At 41.3% G+C, this 13948-nt stretch overlaps 1 protein-coding gene across 2 annotated transcripts in view; it reads left to right on the forward strand.

Moving 5' to 3' along the window:
- The window catches only part of HMCN1 (hemicentin 1), a 186274-nt gene that overhangs the window by 38773 nt on the left and 133553 nt on the right, over nucleotides 1-13948 (forward strand). For both annotated transcript variants that reach the window (XM_065072788.1, XM_065072789.1), the window contains exons 5-6: nucleotides 8072-8243; nucleotides 9953-10059. In XM_065072788.1, coding sequence (XP_064928860.1) covers nucleotides 8072-8243; nucleotides 9953-10059 — 279 coding nt within the window. The remainder of the gene's footprint in view (nucleotides 1-8071; nucleotides 8244-9952; nucleotides 10060-13948) is intronic.

Genomic DNA, 13948 nt, shown 5'->3' on the forward strand with positions numbered 1-13948 from the left:
CAGTGAACTTCAAAACCTGATGCTTTGACTGTTTGAGAAAGATTCTTAAGACCCACAATAAACAAATGGGAATAGAGACCATGCTCCATAGATTTCTCCAGGTTTCAGTATGCATTCCAAGAAAGGACCTGACAGCAGGGCAGGTTGCAAGAGCAAATTCTCTAGGGACATGTTATAAATTATTTCTGTATTTGCCCTTCCCCCTCTACCAATATTCATCAAGTCACGTTTTGGCAGAACAAGACAAGCTGCTGTTGTTTTTGGGGCTTTCTGTAAGGGTCCCAAGTGAAGGCAAAAAAATACATCTACTTCCAAAGCAGTGTTGCAGCAGTATTGCAAACCTGTTCGGAGTGGCAGGGTTGGGAAATGCATCTCTCGGAATTACCTTTGGGGAAAATTTAAACTATCCAAACAAGTTTCTGCCAGACTTAAGGCAGCTGTTGCCTTCCAGTTTCCTTTTTGAACTTGAAAAGCTCTCAAAAACTGAAGGCGGGTTTCACTCTGAATTTCAGGCCCTTCCTCAGTCTCAGTAGCTTCTACTGCTGATATGTATTTGGGTGAAAAACAGAGGTGTTCCTGCTTTCTTTTCTCTGAAATGCCAGTTGCACAACATACTTCTTCCCCGGGGTGACACATTTTAAGGGTAATTTCTGCCATAAGAGAACTCCGAAGTAGCCTCAGGGTCATCAGCCAACCTTCATACAGTTAATAAACTGGAATTTTAGCCAAGGTTTACAGCAGTTGCTGTAGGATCTAAGTACTTCATTACTATATCCATTCACATAACGCTTCTGGGAGGCAGAAATGTGGTGTCATTGCCCTTTTGGTTAAGGAGAATAAAGAGATTAAAGTGGTGTGGCCAATGTAACATAGGCTGAAAATACAAGAATGAGGACAGAACCCTTGTCGGCTTGGTCAAAGTACAATTATAGGAATCAGAGAGTCTAAAAATGATACTTTATATAACTAGATTAATATTTATATAAGGGAATACTTTTCCATATGCCTAAGGTCAGACATAGTTGTCATAACGTGTGTGTGAGAGCCCGCGCTTAGTATTTAGTGTTGGTTGGACTTCTCTGAGGATCTTGAGCCAGTTCCACTTGACTTTTATTTCCCAATAAATCAAAATATAAAATGTGGATGCTTGCTCTTCAGAAATATTACACATTTTTCTAGCCTTACTTTTGCTCCATAGATTTCAAAAATAGAAGATGCAAACTCTTTTTAAGATAGCTTTTTCCCTCATGAGGGAGCATATTTCCCTCCTTCAAGAGCAGATAAATGTTCTCATCCTGTAAGATACACAGATAGAAACCTGATATCCTCAAAATTAATCTTACACATCTGAGGTGAAACTATGACACTACTTGTCTTTTAATTTTGCATCTATTCCATTAGGTAAATTATCAAACTATTGCAGATGAGTAAAGGTGTCTAGAAATCTTTTGCCTAGTGGAAGACTTTTCATTCAGAACAAAAACCAGCTTGGTAAAGAGTTTAAGAAAGGGAAGTTTGAGCTCAATCTGTGCTCTGGACTCAGATTGGATCTTGGTAAATGTTCAAATTTTCTTACACACCCAGAACTTGTTTTCATTGCCTGCAAGTTATCTATTTCCAGCAGGGACCACAAAATGTGGGGTGTACTCAGCCATCCAGTTGAAAATCGGTTTAAACTCAGCTGGTTTAAATTGATCTACAACTCCAAGACTGAGCTGTTGGTTTTTTGTTTGTTTTAATTGCTTGGTTTGTTTTCTTTGAAGCTGACATTTTGAAGCCTTTTGAAAGCAAAGGGACATCAAAATAGGTTGGGTTTGGTGTTTTGGTTTGGTTTTTTTTGGCTTTTGGTGTGCGTTACTGCTTTAAAGAAATGAGATGAACTGCGTTACATTCCCATTTATTTGGTAACTCAAACCTTCAGCTGTTCTAGTGGATTTGGATAGTTTTTGAATGAACCTTTCGATTTTTAAAATGAGAGTCAGAGGAGGGTGGAGACGGTGGAAAATGTTCCCTTCCCTTCTCTTGGAAAGAGAATATAGCTAATTCTTTATATTGAGATTTCTTAAAGAATCTAGCTATACCAATTTTGGTGGTCTTCAGTTATGTCAATACTATTTTGTTGTTGTTGTGCACTGGTAGCTGTGTGTCCCCAGCATTGTCTCAGATATGTCATCTCTCTCCGACTTGGTTAAAACGTGATTTTGTTGACAAGCTTTCCCAGCTGTGCTGGGAAATGTGTAAGGAATCAAATAATTGTGATTTACAGCTTCCGAAATGTGTCATCTTGTGAATGCATACAAATTTATTTCTGTTTTGTGCTGACATCTGGATTGTGTAGTAGGAGTTCACTTGCTCTTTAGCTTTGGCAAAGTGGTGCATGAGCTTATCCCTTGGACCTGAGTTTACCATTATTGATGGACTCGTTGAGACAGTAATATGTGCTCTTCAGGTTAGATTTCTGACTTGATTGGACTGTGTACCCGTGAACTATTTACTGCATTTTACCAGGGAGGTTTCACTCTGATTTCTGGTATGTCATAACCTCACAGTATCACAGGATGTTTGCGATTGGAAGGGATCTCAGAAGATCATCCAGTCCAATCCCCCTGCCAGAGCAGGAACACCTAGGTGAGGTCACACAGGAACATGTCCAGGTGGGTTTTGAATGTCTCCAGGGAAGGAGACTCCACAGCCTCTCTGGGCAGCCTCGTCCAGGCTCCATCACCCTCACTGCGAAGTTTTTTCTCAAATTTAAGTGGAACCTCTTGTGTTCCAGCTTGATCCCATTACCCCTTGTCCTACCATTGTTTGCCACCGAAAAGAGCCTGGCTCCATCCTCTTGGCACTCACCTTTTATATACTTACAGACATTAATAAGGTCCCCCCTTAGTCTCCTCTTCTCCAAACTAAAGAGCCCCAGCTCCCTCAGCCTTTCTTCATAAGGGAGGTGCTCCACTCCCTTAATCATCTTGGTTGCCCTACGCTGGACCCTCTCCAGCAGTTCCCTGTCCTTCTGGAACTGAGGGGCCCAGAACTGGACACCATACTCCAGATGGGGTCTCACCAGGGTGGAGTAGAGGGGAAGGAGAACCTCTCTCAATCTACTAACCACCCCCCTTCTAATACACCCCAGGATGCCATTGGCCTTCCTGGCCACAAGGGCCCAGTGCTGGCTCATGGTCACCCTGCTGTCCCCAGGACCCCCAGGTCCCTTTCCCCTACACTGCTCTCTAATAGGTCATTCCCCAGCCTATACAGGAACCTGGGGTTGTTCCTGCCCAGGTGCAGGACTCTACACTTGCCCTTGTTAAATTTCATCAGGTTATTCCCCACCCAACTCTCCAGCCTGTCCAGATCCCGCTGGATGGCAGCACAGCCTTCCTTGATGAAAAGCAGCCTGGTCCCATGCAGTGAACCCTTGTGCTGGGTTGCCTCAACAAAGAAACCAAAACCTCAAACGTGGTTCCCATCCACACCCCAAAATATTTGATACCAGAACATGCCCAGGAGATGCTGACAGTCTGGGATTTGGAGAAAGGTGGCGGTTGTTCCAGCCACGGAGCGGTGAGGAGTTGGGGTGCAGGGCAGGCTCTTCTTTTCCCAACGCTGTTTGAATTGCTGTTGGTATTTTTGCAGCAGTGTCCTCTGAATTGACTTCATGAAATTACTTATCTTTCTTTAGCAAAAATTCCTTTTCTAATTTGAAAGTTTTCTTTAGTGTTCTCTCAAAGTGCACTAGACTGTGGTGCATCATTAAATAACTGTTGTGTTTCCCATGAGAGACTACAAGGCCTCATATAATTTACCTTTGAATCAAGTGAGCTTTTGTGACAATTTCCATGGCTCAGCAAGCCTGTCTGTCGAAAAGGATATCTGGGGCTTATAAAAGTGTTTGTTTTGATTAGATGTGTGTTTTGAAATAAGTGGTTTCATGCTGATAAACTTCCCAGTGGAGAGCCTTCCCACTTTTCTCCCAGGTTTGTAGAGGTAACGTGCAGTGGTGCCAAGTGAACTACGCTGTATGAAAGCAATATGTGTTGTAAAAGGAATTAATACAATGTCGTAGGCTGAGAGATGTAATTAGGGAACAAAAACCACAGCAGGCATGAAATGCCTGCAAGGATCTGTCTTAAATTCTTTTGCTGAAGTCATGTGCGATGGAGCTTTGGAGACTGTGGTTGTTTTCAATCCAGATCCTTTTCATGATTCTGTGATTCTGATGATCTGATTTGCGACATGACTCCAGAAATGGGGAAGTAGGGGCAGTAAACTTCAGGAAGGAGAACAAGCAGTTGCAAGGAGGGGAGAGGGAGGGATTCTTCATGCTGGTTTCACCTCAGAAACAATCCCTTCATGCGCCTGTCCTCAAGAAATACAACGTCTGAAAACCAACACATAAAACCTGAGCACCCCAAGGAAGCAACCAATAGCAAGATCATCATTTGGCTGCAGGCGCATTTTATAATTGGCACGACTGCCGTTAGGTTTTGTTTTACATATTTTTGAAAGAGCTGCTGGAATAGTGTCATTGCCAGGAATCTGCTTTCAAGATTCATTTTCCTTGTTGCGGGTGCCGCCAAAGGTCAACAAAGTGCTTTTGGATCACTGGGTTCATGTGTGCTTGTGTGCTATCAATTGGTAATTTTATCATCGTAATTCTAATGTTAGGGAAGTGTCTTTGCCATAGGTGAGCTTCTCTAACATCTAACAAACTTAGGTCACCTCTCATTCAATGCAGGAATGGGCTAGAGCAATCCTCAACAAGTATCTTGTGATGCTTTATGATGTGGAGAGATGGTTTGTAAGCTTTAGTAGTGCATACAGATTGACCTAGGTAGAATTGCCTGCTCTTTCCATCAGTGTTTTCTATTCGGGAATAACTGTGATTGGTTGTGTTTTGGTGTTTTTTCGTTTTTTTCCCCCACCCTATTGTATCTATGTTGCTATGCAATGTAATTTGACCAGTTTTCAGGTATGTAATATTAACCCTTCTGAGCTTATGAAATATTTTGTGCGCAAATACCAATGTGATTCCAATTCTTGTATATATCGGCAAAGCTCCTGCAATGATGCTTTACCTCGTGACTTATTTTGCATAAGTCTTTTGAAATGAGTTTAAGCTAGGCTGGAAAATTCCTTTCCTTTGAAAATTCATGTAGGTTCATTAAAATTTACTATTTGTTTAAAAAATGTGCGATTAAGATCCTGGAACTAAATGGAAACCTTTCCATATGCCATGTGCAAAAAAGTGTCATACTCATCTCAATCGATGTGAATAGAACTGATTGAAATTTCTTTTGGAAGCATTTTTGGACTCAAATGTAGAATTTCAAAAGGTAAAACTTAAAGTTAGCTGGATCTTTTGAAAGTCTTGTGATTCTCATTCCAGGCTTGTCTAAAGCAAGCTGAGTTGCTGAATAGCTGTTGCAGAAACCATATTTCTCTCTTGGGTCATGTTACTTCAGGGGTTTAAAGTAGTATAGTTGATTTTACTGTGATTTTTTGTATGTTATTTTGAAAGTAGGCCTGAGTACCTCACTGTTATACAGACCTTTGTGAGGAGGGCACACAGCGCTCTGGTTCTGTGGCCAATGCTGTTTCACTTCACATTTTTTCAGGACCATTCGGCATGTCTCAGGTGAGGTATTACTGCTAGTGGAGGGATCATAATTTATGAAAACGTGCCCCCACTATTTCAAATGCATTTTGAATGGTGCCCTTCACTTATGAAACTTCTTCCACATTTGCAGTGGGGTTCCTGGGCATTCATAGTACAAAATTTTTATTTAAAACAGACCAAAATCTAGTTACTATCGCAAAATTATCTTGTGCAGAAGCCTATGGTATAACCCAGTTTTGTGTAAAATATGCAAATTTTGCCCAACAAGCCATGGAAATGAGACTCTTTCGGGTTAGTGTCTTGGATCAGGTCCTAGAGCTAAGGACTCATTCTCGAGGCCCCTCCATTGCTGATGGGTGACAGGTCCAGGTTCATTTAGTGTTGGTTTCCAAGTTTTGAACTGCCATAATCAGAAGCTCCTTTGAAAGGGTTTTTTTTCTGGATGCAGCGATGGTTAAATATAACCTAAAATCATAGATCCTTATTACTGTGAATCATATTCACAATGTTATACGAAACTGATATTGCTTCAACGGGATTAAAAACCAACACCCTGCAGCTCTGTGATATGGATGTACTACAGCATGGATGTAGTATAGTTTATTTTGACAGGCCAGGTGTTTATTTTAAGGGGAGACTGGGAGTTTGATTGCCGTGTCTAACAGCTTGAGTTCCCACTTAGCTCACTGCTCGCTCTGGTCAGGGGAAGAAAGTAAGAATATGGTTGAGATAAAGACGGGGAAGTCATTTACTAATCACTGTTGAGGGCAAAACAAACTTGACTTAAGGCAATTTAATTTGTTGCAGATTAAAGTAGGTATTTAATTATTCAATCAGGTAGTGGGAAACCCAGATGAACTTGAGCAGCTTTCCCGCCTTTTCTGAGCTCAGCTCTGCTCCCGAGTCCCCTCAGTGCCGCAGGGGATGGGGGTTTGGTCAGCACACCAGGGTTCTCTCTGCCCTTCCTTCCTCCTCATACTGTTCCTCTCCTTCTCTGAGGTCTCTCCCATGGGCTGCAGTCTTGCCAGGAAAAATCTGTTTTAGTGGGGTCCTCCATGGGCTGCTGGGGCAATCCCTGCTCCATGGGCTGCTGGCGATCTCTGCCCCATCATGGCACCGCTCCCGTCTTCTCTCCTCTTTCCTCCCACTGTTCCTCACACTTTTTTTCCCTCATGGCCTAGGCAGAATTTTGACCTTTCTTAACTACATTTACATTGTGTGGCTGAGGGGCTGGGCTGTGGGGCTGTTGTTGAACCCGCTGGAACTGGCCACGTCCAGCGTGGGGCAGCCCCTGGTCTCCCCTCAGCGAGGCTGCCTCACTGCCAGCACCTGCCCACCGAGACTGAACACACAGGTAAATCAGGTGAAATACACACGTTTTATAGCAGCATCGTCTGCCTATATTGTTCCAATTTTATGCTTGGGCAAAATACCATCTCATTTTCTCTTTCGTGCCACAAACCTGAGGTAAACGCGATGTGATGTGCTCTGGGAAACCTGGCACCACTTGCATGACACCATTTTGTGAGCCCGGGCCATGTTTTTGGTGCTGGGTGATGCTCAGCTTCTGAGTCAGCACTAGTTGAAAGAGTGAGACCTTAGATTCTGTCTGAGTTTTGGCTGCTTCTGTTATTTTTCTCTTAAAACAGATCATAATGTACACCTCTACTTACAGTAATTTGTATTAGGGGAACAAATAGAAGAAGTCTGTAGATAGCAATTACTCAGTACATCTACATGAAGGAGTTTTCCTTCTTGCTTCAGGCAAGTAATACTTAGCTGATGACCAGAAATATGCATAGATTTGCATCCCTAATTCCTTTTAAAAGCGTACATGTGGATGTCGTGTGGAGGTATATCTGAATGTTTTTCTGTACTCCTTTAAACATCATGCCGATCATGGCTTCAGGAATATCTTCTGTTAAAATTATGAGTCTCTTAAGTATTAGTAATTTTAAAAATATATTTGTCCTAATGTGGTAAATAAGCCTGCTCACTTCAGAATTGATAACTGCGCTGGTAAACCAACATAGCTTTGCTCCTTGTTTTTCCAGGCTGTTTTGTGATATCATGTATATTGATTCTTAGATTGAACAGCAGAAGTTGAAGCACACCTTTGCTTTGATGTTGGTGCTTTGTTCCCTGGATATTCCTGCAATGCTGTCCATTCTTTATTCCTGTGCTCTTTGTGTGTTCCTGATACAAGTGGAAACCCTGTTTGTGCCATCTCCAGAATATCCTTGTTGAAGTGGATCCATTGAGTGCCTGCATTACCGCTGTGTTTGCTCAGGGTGATGTGGTACCCGTGCATCATCAGTGAAAGTAGGGATCTTCTATTATAACAGAAGTTAACACAGAATTTTTACAAGACAGTAGAGACAGTATTTCAGCAGAAAATATTTTGACCGCAAATACTGTTGACAGTATAATAACTGCTGTTTTCTCTTCTAGGTGTTAAAATGGGTTGAAGAAGCCGTTCAAGCCTCCAAAGTGCATCTCTTGTCTACAGACCATTTGACCATGGCTGTAAATACTTGGCAGATCCCTTTTGATCCAAGTCTGAAAGAGGTTACGGTGTCCTTGAGTGGTCCTTCACCAGCCATTGAAATTCATGATCCATTAGGTGAAGTAGTTTATACCTTCTTTTGTGATAGCAAAAGACCAGACAAACCATCTCTGCTGTCTGTAAGAGGGAAGGCCGTATTTGTGATTCATAAATGTCTTTCACATTTTGAAAACCAGTATCAGGATTTCCGCATATTTTTTAGTTTTTTTGTTTTTTTTTTTTTTAAATGCAGGATCTTTGGATATATGCACTGCCAATATTTAAACTGTTCCCAATGCTCCATTTTTTTGATTCAGAGGAAACTGAAATCCTTCCTGTTTGTCTTACCTCCATCTCCTTTCTTACTGTGTGTCTTTGCATGCCCAATTTCTGGACACTTTTGGCTTTCATGAATTTATCTATTCACTGAACCGTCATTTACGGGTTATACATGACAGTTGTTTTTTATGTGGTGAAAGGTAAACCCAGGTCTGGATCCTCGAACTATTAGAGCATTCAGAATTAAACTCTGTTTCATGTGCCTGTCTCTGGTTGAACAGAGTGTGATGGGGAATGCAATGACAGACTTGGATGCTAATTGGTAACTGAAGGTATTTTGAAGAGATCTGCTGGTCATTGCTATGCTGATGCTTTAGGAACCTGGAACAGAACTCCAGAAATAAATTCAGATAATACTTTGTCTTTATTGAATGACTTTTGGCTAAGGATGTAGCTGAAGTTTCAGTGTCTTGGAAGTATTTTATGCACAGGATGGGGTTCCTTGTAATATTATTTGGTCTGTCCCCCACTGAGTCATTCTTCTTTGTTTATAGGAAGGGAATTTGCTGAGTGTCTCTTCAGACCATGATAATACACAGTTCTGCGCACAACCATCAGGCTTAGCTGAAGCTTTGACCCTTTCTATCTATTTTCCTTTCTCATAGTGCACCCCCATGCATCTAAATCCACATAGATTCACTGAGGTTAGTCGAGGCACATCTAATAAGCTCCTAAAAATTAACACTAGGACATCCCACTCTCAACTTCACCTTTCCCTTTAGGGCTCTGAAAGAGCCAGATGTGTTTTTTGGTGCTGATGGTACTTTGTAGGGAGCAAAACGCATCTATAGAGAACCAATTCCATATATTAGTATGCATAGGTGTACATATAAATGATAGTATGACATCTTTTCTATAGATGTCTATGATGTCTGACAGCCTGAATTCCCTGTGAGGGTCTCATCTGCATCCCCACCCTTAGTCACATGCTATTCCCCTCTGCCAGGAGAACCTGGCTTATCAGTATTTTTATTAATACTTGTGGAGTTTATCCTGCTTGAAATAGGTCTAGAGGATGGAAGAGCAAGAAGGCTGGCAGCTAGCAGGCAGGTTAGGGTAAGTCTGTTATAAGATCTCCTTCAGGCTATTATAGTTTGTCTCTGTGCTGCCTCCTTTCACCAAGAGATGAATATTTTCTGTGAGGAACTTGTTTTGCCCATAGTTTTTAGGTTTCCCGCAGCTCTGTGTTGTTGTGGGCCGTATTAAATTTCCCAAGTGTATGAAAAGGGTGAGAATAAATGAGCATTTTTAGTATTCTGGCAAAGAATTACAGGGAATTATCACTGTCGTAAATGTCATTGACCACTAGCTAGCGAGTAGGTCAAGTATCAAAAATACATCAGTACAAAAGAACAATGTTGTATTTACCCCCTCCTTTCTTTTAGGCAATACTGTGTTTACTCCATACTGTATTTACTCAATATTGTATTTACTCCCTGTTTTTTTAGGCAAGCGGATCAGTAAAGGATCAGGACTGAATGAATTGCTAAATATTCACAACTCTGCAAAGGTAGTAAATGTCAAAGATCCAGAGCCTGGAACGTGGACAATTAAGGTAAGGTTATTACAGAAATCATGTCTGACTTATGCTATAGCTTATAAAGAGACTGTATAATGATTCACTCTATTATTTATCATAGATATCCATAGATGAGTTTGTGTTATAATGAATGTGCTTTCTGACCTGTGTGTTGTGACATATTCTAAAGACAACAGCATAAAATACTTATCAAGATGATAACATATTAGATTTTACAGTCTTTAGGTCATCCTTTTCCTTTGGATGGTAAAAGGATGAAGCGAGCACGGAATTTTTGGAGTCTAGTGAGCAGATGCTCTCTGTAAAGAGCGTGGGCACAGAGGTGCTTTGTGTATAGTATGTTTGGAGGAATGGGAGAGGGAGATGATGTGCACTTTGCAGGCCAGAGGTTTCATTAGCAGGTTCTCAAAGTCAATAAGTATACATTTAATTATTTAAATACTACAGTATGTACACAATTCTTTTTCATATGAGTGTTATCCTAGTACATACAGTCACAGAAGTCCCTAAAGGATTTGAAAATGTGAAGATCAACATGCTTAGCAGTAATAACAAGAAACGATTGTTAAGACTCTGAAATGGTCTTCTTGGAACTGACTGTGGCCAACTCAGACCACTTAGATCTAGGGATCGATGGGATTTTTCTCTGTGTGACAGCGTGAGTTTAAACATTGCTTTTGGCCATCTGTTCCTGTGAGGGCCATATCATGGTTGCGAGGCTCGTGGTGAACAAGATGTGTCATGCATTAGTAACCTCTGAGAACACTTATGACCTGTTGCCACGCAAAGAGCTGAGGGCTGTGATCTAACGCCAGTGTAGCTAAAAATCTACCATTTATAGATCAATAAATGTATGCATAAAATAGATACAGATCGGGAACGGGAAGTTGATTGCTTAGACTAGCCTTAACCTCTGATTTAGCAGAGATTCAAGTTAACGTGCTATGTCAGGCCAAAAATTGCTTACCTGAAACAATAGTAGGGATGAGCGAGAGCACTTTTACTGTAGTGCGGTAAACTGGAAGATGAAGCTTAGGACTTGGCATAAGGAAAAGCATGTGTGAATCATTTTGTTTTATAACGTGTTTTTAGTCAATGGTTCAAAATGTAGTTGCACCAGCTATGAATGGAATGTCAAAACTTTAAGGAGTGTACTATTAATAAGATAGTATTTAAATAAGCTGAAGGACTAGCCCCAACACTGTTTTTATGGCTAGATGCTGATGTTTCAAAACACTAACAAATGACAGTCCACTACCACGCCTTACAATCTGTTTATGTAGAAATCAATCACACTATTTCATTGTGTTTTGTGGACCGATTATCTTCAGACCAATAAAGCTGAATCTATAACTTGAACTAGTTTGTAGGGGGCAGCGTGTTGTGACATGTGCTTAGGGCGGGGGAGAGGAAGGGTAATATAAGGAACTGTAAGTTTTTATATCATCTTCTCGACTCTGTTGTGTAACTGTGACCTAAATTGACTCATGCTTTGTCTAGTTGTGTATTTCTCTAAATAGGTAAAGCACCGTGATCCCAGCTTTCCTAAATTGATATGGAAATAGTTGTACTGGCATAGGCCCCTTACAACTCAACTACTCTATTCTACTATATTCTCATTTTTGGAGGGGAAGTCACCCATGTAAGGTGCCTTTATAGCCATTTTCACAATGAGGTGTGCGGAATGGATGCATGTTGTGTATTGCCTGTGCCATATGTGCAGAGGTAGTTTGAAAAAGATTATTAATTCACATACATTACTGTAGGAAATTATTGATACTGCTGCAGAAGTGGACTTAGAAAAGCATGTTGAGGTCAGCAGCTCTATGGAGAATTGTTTGAATGTCTGTCTGTGCTGCCAGGACCAGAAATGCTGAAAAACCTGGTATAGAGACACGCTGGTGGTCTTAAAAATTGAAGTTTAAGAAAAAAAAGTTTGGATCCTGCTAGACTTAATCCATCAGACATATTGGGTAGTGAGCGAACTTTTCCTACAGTCAGTGCCTTAGTATTCAACTCTGTTGCTTGCTGGAGTCTTTTAGGTTCAGCATGCAGTATAGTGAACGTTCAGTGCCCTCCAGCACAGCAAAAGAGAGAGCAGACAAAGGAAAAGCCCTGCATGAGCTCTCCTGGCCCTGCTAAGTGAGCTGAGCCATGTGGAACCACTTGTGTACGCCTTCGCTGCATTGCCCAAGCTTCTGGATTCCAGGAACGGCATAGAGAGCAGCTCGCCACCCTTACAGGCTCCCGGTGTGACACCCGGCAGAGCCAATAATCTCCCCGAAAGCCAGGGCTGGCGCTCGGCGTGGCGCGAGCTGCCAAGTGGCTCAGCTGGAACCGGGCCAGCGCGCTCAGCTGGATGTGAACCAGGCCCTGCCAGAGCATCAGGCTGCTCCTGCAGTGAGGGTTGTTAATCTTTTTGTGTTTTATTTTTTCTTTTCTAAGCTCAGTGTAATGCTGTCTCCAATTCTGTGGAGAATAAGACATTCAAAAAAGAGTTGAAATATTTCAGTTACTTTAACTTTTATAAGCAAACCAGATCTTTATTAGGTTTGTGCAAAGAGCTTATAGAGGTACTTATTACCTAGAAGTGCAAGAAGTTGTCATTTTAGCGTGATAAGTCACAGTGAGCTAAACAGTATTAGCTGATCATAAATCAGCTGGAGAATGTTCAGTCCAAGAAGATCCCACCTTAATCCAGAAACAAGTGTTAGTGCAGTTTCGGTGCTCAGCGAAGCCTTTGAATCACAGGTTGGAGTAAAAGAAAACACACAGTTTGCAACCCAGTTGCCTGTTGTGCAGCAGGATGCCTCCAGTTGCCTTCAGGTGCTTCAGTTACGAGGACATCAAATCTGTGCATGCAAATCTGTGTATTTTATAAATAAGTTTTCCTTCCAGTTATGCTGTGGTACTCTTGATCACAGGTGAGCAATGACACAAAGATGAGGCTCCTCTCTCTGTAGCATTATCAGCAAACACGTCAGGGTTTGTACAGAAGGAAGGATGCTTCTTCAGGAAGATGGTCCTGCTGCTGTGTGCGTCTTCTGCACCTCCAAGCTGGCTGTGAGACACAGCGGATCTGTGGTCCTACTGCTGAGATACCCACCGAGAGATTATAGGGGAAGGAAAAAAAGGAGAGGAAAAGCAAGGAGAAATGAGCAGGAAAACTTGGCTGTTCTTGTGATTGAGACAGATCTTTCATGGCTGCTGCTGTTTCCTTATGCTCTTGTAGCTGAATGCAGCTGGTTCGATGGGGTGTAACAACAAACCAGTCCAGAGCAATGCCTGCTGAATGAGCACGTTCTTTAAAGCTGAAGTATTGCCATCACTGTGAATATAGAAATATAACCATGCAATTAAAAATATATTTAGCCATTGTAGCTTGGTTTTTCTGTTGTGTGAAAATTAAGAGGTTTTTTTTTTAAAGTGTATTTTTTTCATCTATTTGTTTATAGATATGTGCATTTTGGACAGTCTTATTTTGCATTGTTTGCAAGACAGGAAAGCGTTTTTTCCTGACATCTGTGATAAACACGTGTTTGCTCTTTTTATCGTGCTTGCCCAGTGTGGGAGAAGAAACACTAATGTACAATACCAGCGATCAGTGTTACACTACAAATAGTGAAAAGAGACTTGTCAAAGAGATTAATTGGACACCAATCCTTTTGGGGTGAAGTTTATTCTTAGATGTTTGCATAAGACTGCCAGCTCCTAACTGTGACAGTGATAGATGCATTTATTGTTACTAGTAAATCATAAAAGTTTACAAGGTTATTCTAGCCTTAAAAGTTCAAAAGTATCCAAAGGTCTGAATAATTCAAAAAGAGAAATAATTTCCCAATGTAATTTTCTATGAATTGTTTACTTGACTTTAGTCACCAAATTGGGGTTTTTTGCACTATGA

This window comes from Columba livia, chromosome 8 (assembly GCF_036013475.1).
Source record: "Columba livia isolate bColLiv1 breed racing homer chromosome 8, bColLiv1.pat.W.v2, whole genome shotgun sequence".
Taxonomy (NCBI): Eukaryota; Metazoa; Chordata; class Aves; order Columbiformes; family Columbidae; genus Columba; species Columba livia.